General features: G+C 38.1%; 2 protein-coding genes across 2 annotated transcripts; one reads left to right on the top strand and one right to left on the bottom strand.

The window, feature by feature from the left end:
* Positions 1–451: 451 nt before the first annotated feature.
* On the bottom strand, positions 452–4,585 carry AK6 (adenylate kinase 6). The gene is made up of 5 exons (XM_053409200.1): positions 4,432–4,585; positions 3,499–3,591; positions 2,879–2,937; positions 2,640–2,785; positions 452–2,488 (listed from the first exon to the last, which is right to left on the bottom strand). Exons 1-5 carry the CDS (start codon positions 4,514–4,516, stop codon positions 2,299–2,301), a joined length of 573 nt encoding a protein of 190 aa, XP_053265175.1. The 5' UTR covers positions 4,517–4,585; the 3' UTR covers positions 452–2,298.
* Positions 4,586–4,650: 65 nt separating this feature from the next.
* RAD17 (RAD17 checkpoint clamp loader component) lies at positions 4,651–18,629 on the top strand. Its single transcript, XM_053409201.1, has 17 exons — positions 4,651–5,020; positions 6,068–6,169; positions 6,796–7,056; positions 8,035–8,118; positions 9,806–9,962; positions 10,625–10,761; positions 11,278–11,330; positions 11,617–11,742; positions 11,828–11,897; positions 12,587–12,689; positions 12,984–13,163; positions 13,880–13,965; positions 14,124–14,270; positions 15,233–15,379; positions 16,160–16,280; positions 16,933–16,990; positions 17,868–18,629. The coding sequence occupies exons 2-17, from the start codon at positions 6,125–6,127 to the stop codon at positions 18,136–18,138; spliced, it is 2,046 nt and encodes a 681-aa protein (XP_053265176.1). The 5' UTR covers positions 4,651–5,020; positions 6,068–6,124; the 3' UTR covers positions 18,139–18,629.
* The last annotated feature ends 165 nt before the right edge of the window (positions 18,630–18,794 follow it).

Here is an 18,794-nt window from a genome sequence, read left to right as displayed (position 1 = left end):
AACGTAAGTAGGTTTGGAGTAATAACAGCAGTAAAATACATATAGGAGAATATTATGGAGGAGATAAGTTATAGAATAATTAGAATATGCATCAATATTACAATACTTGGGGAAAGCATGGAGTGGTGGAGGGGAAGTAATACTAATTGAATGTTAATTGGAAAATGTACAATTATTTTTATTTTATTTGAAAAAGGATAAATTAAGATAGCTAGCTAGATACATAGATGACCTGCCACCATGGAACCTTTTTATTAAACCTCTGGCCTTAAACAAAGTATGAGCTCTACCACTTCATGAAGGGTCTTCCCACATACATAGGTAGCTACTACATGTCAAAATCCTCTATTGCACTATAGGATAATTAAGCTTTGACAAACAGGAAAGGATGAGTGAGATACAGATTTAGCTGCAATACATGTCTGAAGTTAAGTGGTTTTCTTAACTGGTCATCAATACAAGCAAATTTATTGAACACAGCAAGAGCTACTACAAAAGTTGAATAGAAACATCGTATTTAAACATTCATTAAAAGAAATTGCTTACAGCATATCATAGAAGGCACTTTAATAGACATACCTGTATATAAATGCAAAGCTAAATGTTTACCATTAAATGCACTCCTTTTTATTAAGAAACTTACAAAACTATAGACCCATTTCCCCATAAATCAAAATTATATTAAGTACAAAGTCATTTCCAATAGTTATTTAGTAAATAATAAAAGTTTCAAGTCAAAGTAGCTTAGTTTAGGAAAATGGCAAACTGGATAATTTTCATTTTCATATATACAAAACACAAACATACAATGACGTTATAAGAGGCACAAATCAAATGCTCCGTGGATAAGGGCAACACCCAACAGTGACAGCCACTTGTGCAATGGGACTTTCCCCCTGACGTGTACACTGATGCCCCTCAAAATCTACTCTGGACAATTGGGGAACCTTTTGGAATAGATTTTGCAAGCGTGAAGAGGAAGAGGAGAAAGGGAAAGTCCTATCATGTTCCCTGCCATGACAATGTGTATCCCCCATAAGTGTCAGTCATACTATACACACTGAATGACTGTGTAATTTACATTATACCATGGAATGTGCAGCTAGGAGTATCTTAAGTACTGATGCTGCATTTAAGTTAGTATATGCTTAAATTCAGTAGGAGTCTCCTATTCCTAAAGAAGGAGGCTCCTTTTCAAGAATACCTTTAAACCTTTTTAGTTCCAGAAAAGGAAACATCAGTGCTTTATATATGCTGAATTACCACAAAACTACCAGGGCAATCAAAGTGGGCCTTTCCCAACTGACAACAGGAAGATGTGCTTCCTATTAAGATACTAATCAGTGTCCTTTGCAATTTTTATAATTTCATTATAAATTTCAAAGATCAGACCTCTGGAGCTAAATATTTTAACACAAAGAAGAGACATTAATAAACATACTTACAGACTTAATACTTTATTCATGCATAACCAATTTTCTACCTACCTTTCACTTGGTACTGTGTATTTTGCACATGCGTTGTGGTAGTCAACAGACAAAACATAGATCTGTATTTGACACACATACATGCTATGGGAAGCTGCTATCAAATTGGGCTTCCTATTATGTGGAACTGGCATGTGTGTTCACATCAATAACATGACCTGTGGTTGCACTTCAGGTTGCACTGTGTATAGTCAATGTATTACACTTGCAAAGACAGGTCAATATTCCCATAGCATTAGAAGTAACTTCACCGGGAAAGCTTTTAGGCTTGAAAGACTGATAACATTTACTATGAGCTAGTAAATGAAATATATATACACACACAAATATATTAAATGACATTGCATGTCGATAACTTAATAACCTGGAACATTGTCACAAACCAAGCCCCACCATTAAAAAATAAAAACTTCCACAGAACAATTCAACGTATTACCAAAAAAAGGAAGTTGCACAGCAATTGAGATGCTAACACCTAAACAAGCCAGTGCAGTTTGTTATTAACCTTTTCAACCAAATCTTCAAAAAGAATCTTAAGATGCCCAATTACACAGAATGTCATGTTTTTTAAAGTTTCCAAGTCTGTAACTTATGTCCAGTTTCTGCAGTCATATGAATCCAGCTATAATTAGTGCAGCATAAATCTGCTGAATTTCATTTATCTCCAATTTTATTTTCACAGAAAAGTAACTGTTACTGTTTCCTCAATGACTGAAACAGCAAGTGTAACTGACAAGAACCAGTCAGCCAGTGCTATTGAATTAAGTTATTTCTAAGACTGTTTGGTCTATTAATATTATATATTAAAATGCTAGTTGTTGTCTTTCATCCACTGTTCGATCCACTGTATAATCTGATCTAAGTTGTTCTCCATGTCCTCTGGAATGTTGCTGGGCAACTGATGAACAATGTCTTCCTTATACGATAACATGGCTTCTTCATAAATGGTCTGAAAAATTTCACATTGAAGGTTGTCTTGAAGCTTTTTTCCTTTGTATCCTCTAAAAAAATAAGATAAGATAAGACAAAAACACTTGAGATAATTTGGGAGCACATTTTAGGTTAAAAAATAGAGACAAGACTATGTACTAACCAGAGGCTTCATCATAAACCAAATCTGGTACTGCATCTATTTTGTAGCACTGATTTTACCTGCTTTCCAATCTGTTATACAAGACTGAGTTTTCAGTTCGAAGCACAAATACTATATTAAACCAACGTTCAGGAAAGAAGTCACAGCTGTGATAATCAACTATTACACCGCCATCACTCATCTTCTCTTCCAGTTCATCAACTACCTAAAAGAGAATTCATACAAAATAAACTTATAAATGTATTCTTAGTAACAAAATAAAACCCACAACTGTGCTAGTTTTTAAATGTAAACGTACCCTGTCTTCATCTAAAATTGGACATCCATATTCCTCATCAAATCCTTCATATAGCTCCCCTGTATAATGAGGAAGAAATGGTAAGAATACAAAAAATGTTTCCAATGGTTTGCTGTCAATTGCTTTTTTAAGATATGTCTCTCAAAAACCTGTGCGCAGCCCAATATTATGGGTTTTATTCAGAAATAAGTCCCATAAGTCCAATGAGGCTTACTCTATGCATTTTAGACGTATGTTTAAAAGTTTTTTTTTAACAAGCATGTCTATAAACAGAATTTATTCCCTTTAGCATTATAGCTATGGATAGGATTCATCTAGGCATCCTGTCAGCAGAAACTCTGTGCAAGGACTACTGCTTATGCAATGGAGCTTTCTCCCTCTTCTCCCACTGAATGCCTCCCAGAATTGGTTTGGGCAGGAAGGGGCGGGGAGAGTCAGGAGAGAGGGGTGGGGTTGTTCCATATGATGAGCTGAAATGCTGCATTAGACAGAATGTTCATAATAGCACAACATTGAACTCTACCACATATATCTAAACTATACCTACTTACCAGTATATAACTTAAATACGAATTCTACATCAACTTTCAAGTGTTAAGTTCTGTAAAATAAAAACTCACCTTCTTTGGCCAAATCACCCACATTAATGTAAGTAAAATCTGTTCTTGCAGCGATCTCTTTGCCTAGGGTAGTTTTCCCAACACCAGGCGTACCTACAAAGCAGCATATGTCATAACAAAACAGTAATCAATAGTAGCAACTAATAACATATACAGTGGTACCTGTACTTAATTCATTCCAGAGGTCCATTCTTAAGCTGAAACTGTTCTTAACCTGAAGCACCACTTTAGCTAATGGGGCCTCCTGCTGCTGCCGCGCCGCCAGAGCATGATTTCTGTTCTCATCCTGAAGTAAAGTTCTTAAACTCAGGTACTATTTCTGGGTTAGCAGAGTCTGTAACCTGAAGCGTATGTAACCTGAAGCGTATGTAACCCGAGGTACCACTGTACTGTAATCAACTCCACATGAAAACTGCTACTAAAGGCTCAGACAGGCCTAGTTCAAGCAAGATAGCCAAAGACTTTCCATTTAAAAAAATATCCTGCAGGCGTGTGCATCACACTTTGAACACTTCTCTATATTAAAAATTGTCTACAATCAGCTTGTATGGCATATGGCAAAGAGCAAGTTTTGTATTTGCATGTTATATAAAACAAACAAACAAACAAACACGGAGCAGCATTCAAAACAATGTTATAGCCCATTCGATCACATCGTTTGCTTGCATGTTAGCCCAGGCCTCATATTTGAAGTAGAAATAGGAGGGTAAAAGTGACATTTACCGAGGCACACAATCAGGTAAAACCCATGAAGCTGCCTCGCACCGCGTCGACCCAAACACACAGCTTTCCAGGATAGGATTTCAGACGGGAATCTTTCCCAGCCTTGTTGTTACTGGTTGCCTTCATCCGAGAACACTAGAAACTGGACCCGGGACCTTATGTTTCTAAAGCACTTGCATGAGATACAAACACAACCCGTTTTGCTCTTACCCGTGAGAAGAATATTTGGTCTCCTCATGTTCGCTTGGGGGACGATCCAAGTGCCTGGAAAGGCGTCACGAAGACACGTGTTCATCCTTCGCGGGGACCTTTCCCAACTCTGCCCGAGTCAGCGCATAATAACAACGTCACAGGGGCCCCCTTTCTTCCGCCCGTCTTCTGGTAAATAGGAAGGCGAGTCTGTGAGGTAAGAATCACGTATGACATACATACATACATACATACATACATACATACATACATACATACATACATCAGTTTCGGCGAGCTTTTGGCTTTTCTTTGGGGCCAGAGGGTGAGGCCTTAGCGTTTCGCCATCAGCTGGGCGCCCACATGCGTGGGAAGCCCCCAGCCTGAATGGAGGCAGCCTGAGTCCCAGGAGGAGAAAGGCGCCTCCGGCGGGTATTACGGGACCGCGGCAGGTCTCCCTGGTGATGGAGAAGGGCGAGTAAGGCGCTGCCTGAGCTACAGAAGCGGCGGAGAAGGGTCAGCGCAACACAGTCGGGCAGAGCCGCTCCGCAAGTCCCTCGGCTGGACATCCCTGGAGGAGCGGCGCAGTCCGAAGCATGTCCGGTCAGAAGTAAGTCCCGCTGAGTTCGGCTGGGCTGCCTTCCTTTCGCCCTGGAAGATCTGCCTCCCTGCCTTGTTGGCCGTTATTTTCCCACCTGGCCTGGGTGGGCGGGTCCCTGACTGACCCCAGTTACAAGAGCTGCTGAACAGACTCTTCGGCTGCGGTAGAGTTTGGAGGTTTCTTTGGTTGCTCGCGCTGTATAAGTTGAATAAATAATAACAATACTGATGCTGATTTTTGTATCTTTATTTCTAGATCATGTTATGATTCGTGTGGAAATTGTTTTAATTTGGTTGTGTACTTTTTGATGTGTTTTATTTATGACTTCTGTTATGTTTGTAATTATGCAAATCTTGTCATGTCATAAGCCGCCTTGAGTATGGTTTTAACTCAAACACCACCGTGTCTGTGTGTGTGAGAGAGAGTGTACTCTTTATATTGCACAGCCTTTGGGGATGGTATGACAACTACTGACATTTGTGACTGGGGATGGTATGACAACTTAAATTTGTGACTGAATAGCCAGTTCTGAAGTTTTCGCCTGCTGTATAGATGAAACCTATAGTTGTCTGTGACAGGTTACTGAAATCTGCCTACTACTGCCTGATGTACTAGTACCACTATATTTAAAAATCATTGCAGGAATATGTTTCACAGTCATGCTGCTAATTAGTTTCTGAGGTTTTTCTCCACCACCATGAGTTGGTAGAAACAATCCCAACCCCTTTTGCACCAGTCTGGGAAGGGGGTGGATAAAGTGGAAGCCTGTAGGATCTCTGCCAGTGAAATCCAACGGAAAGACCCAAAAGGCCCTGTGTGAAGAAGTGGCCTGGCATTCCATACAGACTGGTTGAGCAGTGGCCAGGGTTAGGAATGAACCTTTTCTTGGAAAAACAGCACATTTGGAGGAAAATAGCAGCTGGAGTGTGATTTCTCCCTTCCCTGGGGCTATCCCCTCATTTGAAGGCAGCCGTAGTTGGATGTTTTGCCTAGTTGGACATTTTAAAATTCTATTTGTGCAAAGTTTGTTTACATAAATATTTTACACTTTTTTAGGTCATTTAATTTAAAGGGCTGTCAGTCATATGCTTCGGATGGAAACTACAAAGGTTGATGATGTCAAAAAAATATTCAAAAAGAAAGATTGCTGCAGTCAATGTGAGTGATTACTTTAAAATATTAAAGATTTTGGATTGTATTATTCTTTAATGCACAGTTGTTATACTCATGTAGAGAAGGATTACTTACTTTATTATCACTTTTCATAACATCAGTCAATGGTAGTTTGGAAATCACGGTTAAATGTTCCAGACCAAGTATAATTACTGGAAATAAGAACTGTTGAACACACCATGGCTAAATGCCTGTATATATATATATATAAACTTAAGACATACTATTTTCATAATTTCATGCTGATTCCAGACTCCCTTTCTTGTACAGTGGTACTAAGAACTTTGCTTCAGGATGAGAACAGAAATCGGGCTCCGGCGGCGCAGCAGCAGCGGGAGGCCCCATTAGCTAAAGTGGTGCTTCAGGTTAAGAACAGTTTCAGGTTAAGAACGGACCTCCGGAACGAATTAAGTTATTTACCCGAGGTACCACTGTATTAAAACAAAGTTACTGAATGTTCAATTAGATAGGGCTTAAAAGTTGAAAGGGGGCTTTCCAATAGTATGACAAAGTTATTAAGACCTTGGACTACTCTACTGTAAAATACTAGTTGGTTTAAGAATTAATCATTTCTACCGTGCAATAACTTTTGTTTACTTACATTTTGTCAGGTGACTGATTGGGTGGAGCCATCTTTTAGTGATTTCTGTCAGGATACAATTCTGTCATCTGACATTCTTCATAAGAAGCCATCAACAGATACCAAACACAGTCGGAAGAAAAAAGAGTGTTGCTCTCCGATAGAAAGTTGTAAGACTGAAAGAAAAAAAAGAAAGCCACTTTCTATAGATGAGCAATATAAATATAAACTCTCAAAACAAAACCATAGCCAAAATGAATCTTGGGTGGATAAATACAAACCAAAAACTCAGGTAAAGTTTAAAATTCCTTTAAAACAACAAATAGCTATGTGTGTTGCTGAAGTGGTGTGTCCAAAAGGAAAAATAGATAGTGTTTCATTGTTTTATTAAGTTGATAGAACATAGGTATACTTGGTTAATAGAAAAGTGTAAGATATATATATATTTAAATTGTCAGCAAGTGTTTGGAATATTATGCAATAGCAATGGAATATTTTTTGCACTTGTTATTGAGTAATGATATTGACTATGTCTAGATGATCATCTTTCAGCTTAATAAACAGAGATGTGAGCAAGACTTTTGTCCACTTATGGTCGTTTCTAGAAATATGTTGGATGTCCTTTGAATGCCTTGAAAATTAATACAGATCTAGTCCCTTGGCTCCGATACGTGGCAATTATGTAAACACATTCCAGTTCATTAGGACAGAGGTCTTGTGGTAGCTTTCAGACTGTAAATGGACCCTTCCTACAGATGCCCCTTATCTTAGCTCAGGCTTCCTCAACCTTGGCCCTCCAGATGATTTTGGCCTACAACTCCCATGATCCCTATCGAGCAGAACCATTGGTTAGGGATGATGGGAATTGTAGTCTCAAAACATCTGGAGGGCTGAGGTTGAGGAAGCCTGTTTTAGCTAGTTTAGTAGGCTGTGGAACTATTTGCAGTCTGAAGGCTGCTGCTGAATCTCAGACCCTGAACTCTGCTGTGTGTGATGTAATCTCCACACTTCGGGGCTTGAAGATGGACACCAGATAGCTGGAACCCTAATGGCCTGAATTCTGGCCAAAATGGATCCCAGTTTGGAAGACAAACTGAGCTGGGCCAGTTATGGAAACAGAGTGAAAATAGAACCACTTTTATTCTGCTTACACTAATAATTAACTTGTTATAGCTACCAAGAGGATATGCTACATCAGTGTTCTTTCGCAGTATTTAATTCTACTGTAAAATTATTTGCCTCAACTATATATTATTATTTTTCTCATTAGAATGAGCTTGCCATACACAAGAAGAAAATTGAAGAAGTTGAAGCATGGTTAAAAGATCACACATCTCAAAGGCCACCCAGACAGGTAGCATATATTTACCTAGTAGCTTTACCTGCCACTAAGTTTGTTTTGAAGGCTTTGTTTAACTTTAAGACTCCTACTGGAAATGTTCAACAGATTATATTTTCATCAGAAATGAGGTGAGAAAACAACACAAATCCTGCATGATATTTCATTGTGCAGCAGTATTTGTTACAGTATTTCATGCACAGATTTGGCACAGTAATTTTCTAGAAGTTTGTAGCACCAAAATAAATTCTCGGGAAAAATAATACGGTGCACTTGAAAATAAAGTTAACATAAACTGTAGCTTTTTGACATGTGAACTGACATACCATAGGAAAATAGGTGTCATTTGATGGCATTTCCCCTTCCTTTTCTGAACTGCTAGATATGCATTTCATTGTTTGCTTCTTTGCAACCTGGGGAGAGGAACATAGGAAGATCCTTTATACCAGGAGTGTCAAACGCAAATTCATCGGGGGCCGCATCAGCAGTTTGGTCACCCTCAAAGGGCCGGTTGTATCTATAGGACTCAATATGCGCTCAATATAAAAACAAGTGGAGGTTTCCTGTGTAGAACAGCCAGCGCCGCTAGAGGGCAAACTTTCTCTGGCTTGTAGGCTTCCGCGCATGCGCTGAAGAGGCAGCTTTCTTGTGTCAAAAAAAAAAGGGGGGGAGAATAAAAGGTGAAGGCTGGCGGCCGCCGGTGGCTACACGGGCCACATGACAAAGTCTGGCGGGCCGGATTCGGCCCGCGGGCCTTGTGTTTGACACCCGTGCTTTATACCAATCAGACAATTGGTTTTCCTTGTAGCTCAGTACTGTCTGTTGGCAGCAGTTCTCCTGATTTTGAGGGAGCTGATATTCCCAGCTCTACCTGGAGATGCCAGTTATTGAACCAGGGAGCTGCTTCATGCAAAGCCTGTTCTTTACCACTGAGCTACAGCTTCTTTTGAGAGGAGTGAATGGCAAAGAGTAAGCTTGGCTCAGAGTAGGCACCCTGAAATTTTTGGATGCAACTTAGCTATGTTCAATAATTTAAATGGATCTGCTCCAAATGAAAACTAGTTGCAGGTCACTCAAAAAAGTTCTTCTGCATGCATGTTAAGTTTTTCCACTTTGCCTGGTGGACTTTGCTGCATTGTGACCTGAGAAATGCTGCGATACTCTGGTATATTAACAGAGGGGCATACAGGGATGAATTAAAAGGTGCCGACGTTTGCAGTGTTATACTTGGAGCTAAATCATTGCATGAGAGAAGTCTGCATATATTCTTCCTCTTGCACAAGTGTTTTTAGAAGACCATTGCTGGCAAGTTCCCTTCCACACAGGTTTTTTTTTGTGTGTGGCAGATATGGATGGGATCCAAACTGCTGTTAGCTTTTTTTTTTTTTGTCATCCTAATTCAAATAAAAACTAGTATTAGGGGTAATAACATAATTTGTCAAATATTTTGTTTTGGTAGCATTTTATTGCTGCTTCCAGTTCTTTGCAATATATATGATTACCTAATAAGCAATTAATTTTACACTTGTATAAGTATGGGGAAATATTGAATCATTGGGATTGTAACTTGTAATTTAAGAACAGAAACTGTGTTCACAGAAAGTGTGGGGAGGAGGAGGGAAATTAATAAAAGTCCATTAAATTTTTATCCTGCTCTTTCCTTCTAATATAGCAAGTTGGTTTATTATATGGTGTCTTGTAGGAAGGCTCTATTTTATTATTAACTGGTCCTCCAGGATGTGGCAAGTCTGCAACTGTGGAAATATTAGCCAAAGATCTTCGCATTCAAGTGCAAGAATGGATAAATCCTGTATCACTAGACTTCAAGAAAGACGACGTCATAGATTCTTTGAGCCATGGTAAGCATTTAATTGAAGACTTTGAGTCAAGCAGTTAGAATGTATTTGGTAGGTTTGTGTATTTGACATAATATCACAATCTGATGCCCATCAAATTGTTGTAAGTTTCATTGGAATTAATGAGACTCATTTCTACTTAATAGTGTGATACTTTAGATACATACTCAGATATTCACTAGTAGACCTTCTTTTCACCCCATGGTTTCAAACATTTTCACATTTCAAAACTGATAGTTTTGCAGTAATGGGAAGGGAACAGTGGGGCTGGCCTTTCCCCCTAGTAGATTGGTTCTTAAGCTTGCAGAGCTGCTTTTTCTGGAGAGTATACTGATTTGTACAACAACTGAAGCTCTTAAAATGAAGGTGGATGGGATTTCTAAGTTAAGGCAGGTATCTTTATCCACTGATGGAAAATAGAAACTATGAAGATCATATCTGCACTCTTTTTCTTCAAAGATGTGGTATACTTGTACTGCCCATCCAGTTCCCGTAATCTACACCTTTGGTGGATTTTAGCCTGTGCTATTTGGCAGCAGGCAAAAAATGGTCTGTTGCTCTAAAACACCAAATTCAAGGCAGATGGGTCCTAGGATACTGAATCTTCATGTTCATATTATTGTTATTTATAAGGTATACACTGTAAAATAAACTCTCCTGTTCAGAGTTTGATTTTCAGATACTTCCTTATCAGAGCCAGACAGCTCTCTTTCAAGAGTTTCTGTTAAGAGCAAACAAATATGCCAGTCTTCAGATGGTTGGACAATCCATGGAAACTGACAGAAGACTTATTCTTGTGGAAGTAAGTAAAAATAGTTGACTAACTAATTCAAGTTAAAATCTTATATTCTTTTTTTCTTATATTTTAAAGGACACTGTTTTATGTAAACTGCTTAGGGATTTTGAATATTAAGCAGTATATAAATATAAAAAATAGGTAAATAAGGCAAGATAGGAGTTACTATAATCGTAAGGGGTGATTCACAGGATGATTTGAAAATTTTGTCACAGTGAGCCTACTAAGAGCACAGGAACATTTGGGTTTCTCTAAAGTAGCACTTTAATCTAAACAGTTTGTTATTATAAATGTCAAGTAAAATAAGCATATGACTCTTATTATAGTCTTAATGGTCACCCACAATATTAATGCTACAGAGATGCTAAAATAGGAATATTGTGAAGCGCTAATATAAGGTAAGGAGAGGATTAGCTGCATTTCTCATAAGACTTCTCTTGACAATTTTCTCAGTTTAAACAGTGTAACTCCAATGATAATGGAAAAAAGCTGGAATAACAGTATTGTATTTGGTTTTTATAGGATATGCCAAACCATTTTTACCGTGACCATAGCTGTTTACATGAAATCTTGAGGTGAGTATAAAGCCATGGTTAGCAATTTGTTTTATCAAAGGGCCACTTTGAGGAATACGGCTGATGTGCTATAAAATTCCACGAACACAAATGGAAACCTTCACATCATTCAATTTATTCTGAATTTTTTGTGTCTGGGGGTGGAATGTAAACATTTTGAGGTGGGAGGCATTCTTGGGCCAGAGGCTTCTAGTTGCTTATTGCTAGTATAGACTCCTATAGATTGATATCTAGATCAACACTTGCCTTTAAACTTGGGACTTTCTCTTTTCATTTTTCATTTTAGAAGGTTTGTGCGGACAAGCAGATGTCCTCTTGTGTTTATAATATCAGATGCCTTCAGTGGAGCCAGCAACCAAAGGTCTCTGTTTCCAAAGGAGATTCAGGAAGAGCTACATATAGCTAATATTAGGTAAAAGGATCATTAAGTGCATTGGTTACAACTGAGGATTCATTATTAAATGTATATTGACCATCTGCCTCATTAATTTTCTCAGTTTTAACCCCGTGGCTCCAACGATGATGATGAAAGTTCTAAATCGAATAGCTGAAGCAGAGTTCAAGACGGTAGGTCAAATTAAAGCAGCACTGGGACACTTGCAATATGGTCATATTGTAAAAGTTAGCTGAAAGTATCAATTGAGAGATTTATTTAGTCTGCTCCTTCCAAAAAACCAGAATAACTTTTAACAAGCGGCTTGTGTTTGAGAAGTGGCTGCCAAATGACTGAGGTCTGTCAGCATTTTTCAGACTACTCTACCTCACAGATCTGTAGTGGGCAACCATATACAGTGTTCTGAACTCCTTTGAGGGAAAATACAGGTAAAATAAAACTAAAAGAAAATGAGGCTCAGAAATGCATGGATGTATACAAATGGCTTCCCCACACATAGCACTTGTAATTGATTTCACTATCAGAGGAGCTGTAGGTGTTTAGTAGTGTTTGGATATGTGTTTATGCTCATTTAATAGGTGACTTAGAAATGTAAATAATAATATCATTTGCAGCATTGTTCCACCATTGAGTAGGGAAACCCGTGAATGTGTTCTGAGTATTACTAATACCAGATGGTATGCTGATTGAGAGAGCAAAGAGGTGAGAACTAATGGAAGTCTAATCTCTTAGGTTACTCGATGCTGCAAACATCAGTTTAATAAAATCATATAAAGCTTATGGCCAATGTTTATATACAAACTAACAGTAGTCTTGTTGTGCAGACTAAAGACCTTACAGATGCTTTTGCTTTTCTTTGCAGAATGGAGATGTCCCTGACATATCTTCATTAGAGTTGATTTGCAAAGGATGTTCAGGTGATATTAGGAGTGCAATAAATAACCTTCAGTTTTCTTCTTTAAGAGGCAAGTATTGAACTTCTTCTGCTTATATAGGTTTGTGTTTTGTGGAAATCATTTTTATTTTAACACTGTTGGGGTAGCCTTGTGGGAACTCTATCAATGCAAGACAGGAACTGAATGTCTCTTGGTTGTTAAATGGGGCTTTTATACTGTGGTGCTGATCCAAAGATTAACAGCAAAGACAACTCTCCGCTTGTGAAATAATGAGCACACCTTATTTTTCTATTGAATAAAAAATTCTGGAGTTCATGTTTTACAGTCTACCACTTTGTTCTTTTGTTGCTTTTTGATTACCAGACTGCTCATCAGAGAACAACTTTCTGTCGCAGAAAAAGGGGAATTCCACATTAAAATATGATACATTATCTAAAGTAAAAAAGAAAAAGAAATTTGGTAACCAGGAGTTACAAGCTGTTGGTGCCAAAGATTCCTCCATCTTTCTGTTCCATGCCTTGGGGAAAATACTTTACTGCAAAAGTAAGAACACGTTAACCTATTATTCTTAACTCTATTTGTGTGAGGGGAAGAATTCTCATGTCAATTATTGACAGCTTCTACATTTGCCTAAACTGATTCATTTACTTTTCTGACTCTTTTAAGACAATATAAAGAATCAGCTATTGTTTTTCCTAACTGGAATCTGTCATATATGAACTGAGCAGAGGGCTTTGCACAATTATTGGGAGCAAGCCCTGTCCTATAGATCTCTGCTTTGGCATAAACTGAACATGAGTACCAGCTCATGCGCAGGCTTCCATGCAATTAAAACTTGCACACACTACCAGGAGCCTTGGTCACATGGAAGTCTATGTGTGCTGTAAGCCATGTGAACCAGTACTAGCCAAGTTTGAGTTGTAGACAATCCCGTCATCTCTGATCAGTAACCTGTCTCCATATCCAAATACTCTATGCTTCTCATATTTAATGCAAACTTATACAGTGGTACCTCGGGTTACATACGCTTCAGGTTACATACGCTTCAGGTTACAGACTCCACTAACCCAGAAATATTACCTCGGGTTAAGAACTTTGCTTCAGGATGAGAACAGAAATCGTGCTCTGGCGGCGCAGCAGCAGCTGGAGGCCCCATTAGCTAAAGTGGTGGTTCAGGTTAAGAACAGGCCTCCAGAACGAATTAGGTTCTTAACCCGAGGTACCACTGTATGTAGCTGTAGTGTGTGTTATTTTTACAGGAGAACCAGCAACAGATTGGGAATTTCCTCAGTTACCTGTTCATTTAACAGAATATGAACGAAATCCCTTGCTTGTTCATCCTGAGGTAAATACATTTACTGTTTACTGTTAATTGAGTGAAAATTTACTGCTAGTTATCCTATGTAAGTTGTAGATGTAACAATGATATTCTTAATATGTCATAATGCTAACTCATTTCCTTCTGATGCATAACATTAATTCTGTATATTCTCCTTTATTTAGGATGTCGTAGAAAAGTCACACATGCCTGGGGACTTATTTAATTTATATCTTCATCAGAACTACATAGACTTTTTCTCTGATATAGATGACCTTGTGAGAGCCAGTGAATATTTGAGTACTGCTGACTTCCTTTGCAGTAACTGGGATGTAAGTTTTAAAAAGTAACGATAGGTTAAAGTAACAAAACATAGAAATATGAAGGCTTCAGAATAAATGTCAGAGGAGGGAAATAAACATTTTGAACCAAGGAAAGTGAATGGCTTCACCATTCCCCAGTGGGTGTGCTAAATTTGTAGGTTCTGTATTTATATATTACCATAACTGTTTCTGCTTATTATTACCGTACTTATTATTAATTAAATTTGTATACCGTCCTTCATCTGAAGATCATGGGGCAGTTCACAACATAAAAACGCAAAATGAAAACAAAATGCATAATAAAATAGAGACAAACCAATAACCTCCCTCCCTGCTTAGAATTGTAACAGACCTCAAGATTTACCTAGTCAACTCCCTTAGACTTGTTCTTGTATGACAGTGTGTTTTATGTAACTTTAAAGCTTACTGTTCATGCATTGCCTTACCAAACAATTGTTCCGAAGAAAGCATGTGCCATTTTCTAGCTACTCTTTCTATAGTCTGGATAAAGTTGTCGTGTCTCAGATACTTTTTTTAATAGATGACACCCAGCTGAACTCCCTTTCCTCATCCCTACAGCCTCTAATGCACATACCAAATCTGCTCTGGAAGATTGGGGGACCCCTAGAGTCTATCTTGGAGTTGTGAGGGGCGATGGGTAGAGGAAAGGAAGCAGGAGTGGATATCCATGACACAATCCAACAGACATCCTTTAAATTTGCTCCCATGTGTTTGAACCAACAGACTACATGGCATGGAAAAATACCAGCTGTTGCAAATGTGAGGGGGTGCATTGCTCATTATTCACCATATGAAACTGATAGGTTCAAATCATCAGATAATTTTAACCAATTTAGAAAAACCTGAGAATTTAAAATACTTAATTGCAACTCAGTTGCAAATAGGTGAAAACTTGACTGCCAGAAATGCTCCCCCTTTCACCTTGATCTTGTTTTTATCATTTCCTATAGGCAAGACCTACTCTCCGGGAATATAGTGCATCCATAGCCACAAGGGGCGTAATGCATTCAAACAGATCCAGAGCCTCTGCTCAAAGCAAAGGAGGAATGGGCTTTCGACCCCTTCATAAACCGCAGTGGTTCCTAATAAACAAAAAGGTAATTATTTTGAAATGATATTCTTTATTTCAACATTTATTGTAAAACGTTTTAGATTTATTTCAAATCATAACCTAAAATAGAAACAGTAAATTAAGTTCAGCTTTCTTTAGTATCATTCTCATCTGATTTGTGATGTAGGTTACTAATGCTGTAAGATTGCCTTAGCTTGCATGTTTGTGATAAGCATATTCATTACAAGATTAAAGAGTTATTTAATAAGATTTAGGTTTCAGTTTAAGTTTCAATTAAAGGATTGCTTTGTGCCATCTAGCCAAGGAAAATATTTTAGATGAATCATTCCTGCAGTGTAATCTAGGACCAGCTTGACTACACAAACAACCCAAGAAGAAATATATTTAGCAGCTACCACAAAATAGCATTTGGTCTGGGGAAAATACATTTCAACATACTCTGTAACATGGTTAGGAATAAAGAAGTGTACCTCTTGGATTGTTAGTGTAGCAGCTTCGAGTAAAAATGGACAGACCTTCAATTTATGCTATCTCCAAAAAAATTAAATAGGAAAATCAAAATGGAAAGAAATAACTTGATGCTTTAAGCTCCTGCAGCTGTCCAGGCGACGTATCACACCAGATCTCAATAGTTATTTCCTGGATAGTGTTGCATGCTTGTTTTAATGTTGGGTTTCTAAGGCATGGAAGTTCTGGCAAAATAACCTGATATTTATAATTGGTAGAGAGTCAGAAGAGAAATTTTGTGGTTTAACTGTAGATAATATATTTTACTATTAGACTTCTTTGTTCTGCCTCCTTATAGTTTCAGGAAAACTGCATTGCTGCAAAATCCCTCTTTTCAAGTTTCTGTTTACCACCACTGTGCCTTCAGACCCAGCTGTTACCTTATCTTGCCATGCTGACAAATCCAATGAGAAACCAAGGTACTTTTTAAAAAACAAGCAAACCCTTTTTTTCAGAAAATGTATTGGAAGTTCTTAGCCAAACTCTGATGGTAAGCAGTTAGTACTGAAATTAGTACTGATAATTTACGCTTAACCTTGGTTTAACACCACATGGGAGATGTTGATCATGCTCTGTAATGCCAGTTCTCTAAGCGTTTGTGTCAGCACATCTGCATCTGATGCTTTGCCCTATTGCTTCAACATTGTTTGTTTTCTCATTGTGCTGCCTGTAGCTTGTTTGCATACTTGGGCCAAAGGGCTTCTATAGATGCTCATTTTTTAGGAGCAAGGGCAGTTGCTAAAATTGCACTCATTCAGTTTTTCCTACAGCAGCATGACAAATATATTTAATGGTATATGGAGGGTGGATCTTTAGAGCAGAAAAGCCCTTGGCCGTGGAAAATAATGTAATGATTAACCAGACCCGAGATGGCATGTTAATATCTATCTATCTATCTATCTATCTATCTATCTATCTATCTATCTAATCCTCTATCTCTGGTCTAAATTGGGAGTGGAGGAAGTATTGCAAAACAGTCTTAGCTTAAAATGGGACTATGTACTCTGGATACACAACAAATTCAAGTTCTAACACAATTCTAAGGAATAATTTTTGTGTATGCTTTCTCAGCTCAGATAACTTTTATTCAGGACATTGGAAGGCTTCCTTTAAAGAAACACTTTGGAAGGTAAATGCCTACTGTGGCTCTTTTGCAAATTGGAATATGTTTGCTCTAAATATCAGTATATACTTTCATATAGCACTTTGACTACATTGGTTAATTCTCAATCTATAAGGTGGGAAAAGTAACAATCAACTTGATATGTCACTCTGACCATATCAAGGACTCCATGTGTTTTATTATTTATTCTTTTATTATTTATATCCTACCTTTCTACGTGCAACCCAAACCAGAGTATGTACGGTTCTCAGGCAGTCTCCCATCCATATACTGCCCAGACCTGCTTGCCTTCAGCAAAGTGGAGGCCTCATATGTCTTCAAGACCATGCCCTGGGCTAAGTTGGGAGAGGGAATAGTCTGCATATATAAGATATCACTAAGAAGTGTAAAATCTCATGTTAGTTTTAAATTTACAATTATACACTGCAAGATTTGTCCTATAAGGCTGAAGGCAGCTAACTGTGCTTTCTGTGTTTAAATGCAAAAACTGGGTTAAAGGCAACTAGGCATTTGCAATCTCTCCTCCTTTTCAGTAGTTTTTAAGGGGTCACAATCTGTGGTGAAAGTCAACAGGAAGAAAGTGCTACAGCAAATCATGTAATCCGCTGTCAATACACACAGTTTGGAAATCTGGACTGTAAGGGTTTTTTAGGTGTATTACAAACTAGGCATACAAAACTATTTTCTTCCCATGTGTGTCCACACACCTACCTGTTGCTCACTTTAAGAATGCAGCTTTATAAGCTTAACTTTGAAAGGCAATGAGAGAAAAGGAGAAAGAGATGTTAGTTTTTATCTGATATTTGCATACCTGAATTCCTCAGTAATTCTCTGCAAGAGCATAAAATGCTTCTGAACTTTTATTACTGTCGTTCCACAACAGGTTGAAGCTTGAAACTCTTACTGATAAAGACTCAGCAATACAGGTCCTAGACAGTGACGATGAAGGGGATTTTGCTGAGATGCAGTCCACAAATGTGCTTACCCAAATGGAGAAAAACAAAACCAGTGAGAAAAATGAACCATATGAAAGTCCTCTTCCTTCCAGCCAATCTAGTGGAAATGAACTACCAGCCAGTCAACCTCAGCCTATTGTAGCACAAGTGATCATGGAGGAAAACGAACTAATCATAGAGGAATATGACAGTGACTAGGCGGTGTGAAATGGCAACCCCAAAGCTGTGATAGTGTTTAACATAATAATTTTAGGTTTAATATTTTATAAGCAGTCTTAGCCAACTGTACTGAGAGTGCTACTACTGATAACCTCAACTTATTTCTTTGAGCTATTATTACTTTGCCACAGTTTCACACAGCTTCATTTCCAGAGAAACAAATGATACACAAGATATCTGAGTACTGGATTTCGCCAGTACTATTTGACTCTACACTGTAAAGCTTCGATGGTGTGCACTTCAGTTCAAAATTTTGGTCCCAGTCCGAGAGGTGGTGTGGAAATCAGTATTATGGGACAAATACACTGATTTACATGCCTCTTACAGATATTTGGAGGGACCCTGTCAATAGTTTTGTTAGAATTTCACAAAAGTAACCCTTACCTGCAGTGATAGAAAACCTGTACAAAGCGTTTAAGTTCTGGGCTGTGTATTATTTAAGATGTAAATAAATTTCTGAATTCCTTGTATGCTTTGTGATTTTTAGATGTTTATAAAACTGAAGCAGGTACAGCGTGTGTTAGATAAACTTGCCTTTGGGCCACAAGTCATTTCAACTGCATCCAAAAAGTGCAACTGGCCCAAAGGACCTTTAAAAGGCTATTTCCCTGCCCCCACCATACAGTGCCTGCTTC

This window comes from Podarcis raffonei, chromosome 11, assembly GCF_027172205.1.
Source record: "Podarcis raffonei isolate rPodRaf1 chromosome 11, rPodRaf1.pri, whole genome shotgun sequence".
In the NCBI taxonomy this organism is placed as follows: domain Eukaryota; kingdom Metazoa; phylum Chordata; class Lepidosauria; order Squamata; family Lacertidae; genus Podarcis; species Podarcis raffonei.
Note: the sequence above shows the minus strand (reverse complement) of the source record. Positions and strands in the feature narration are given on the sequence as shown.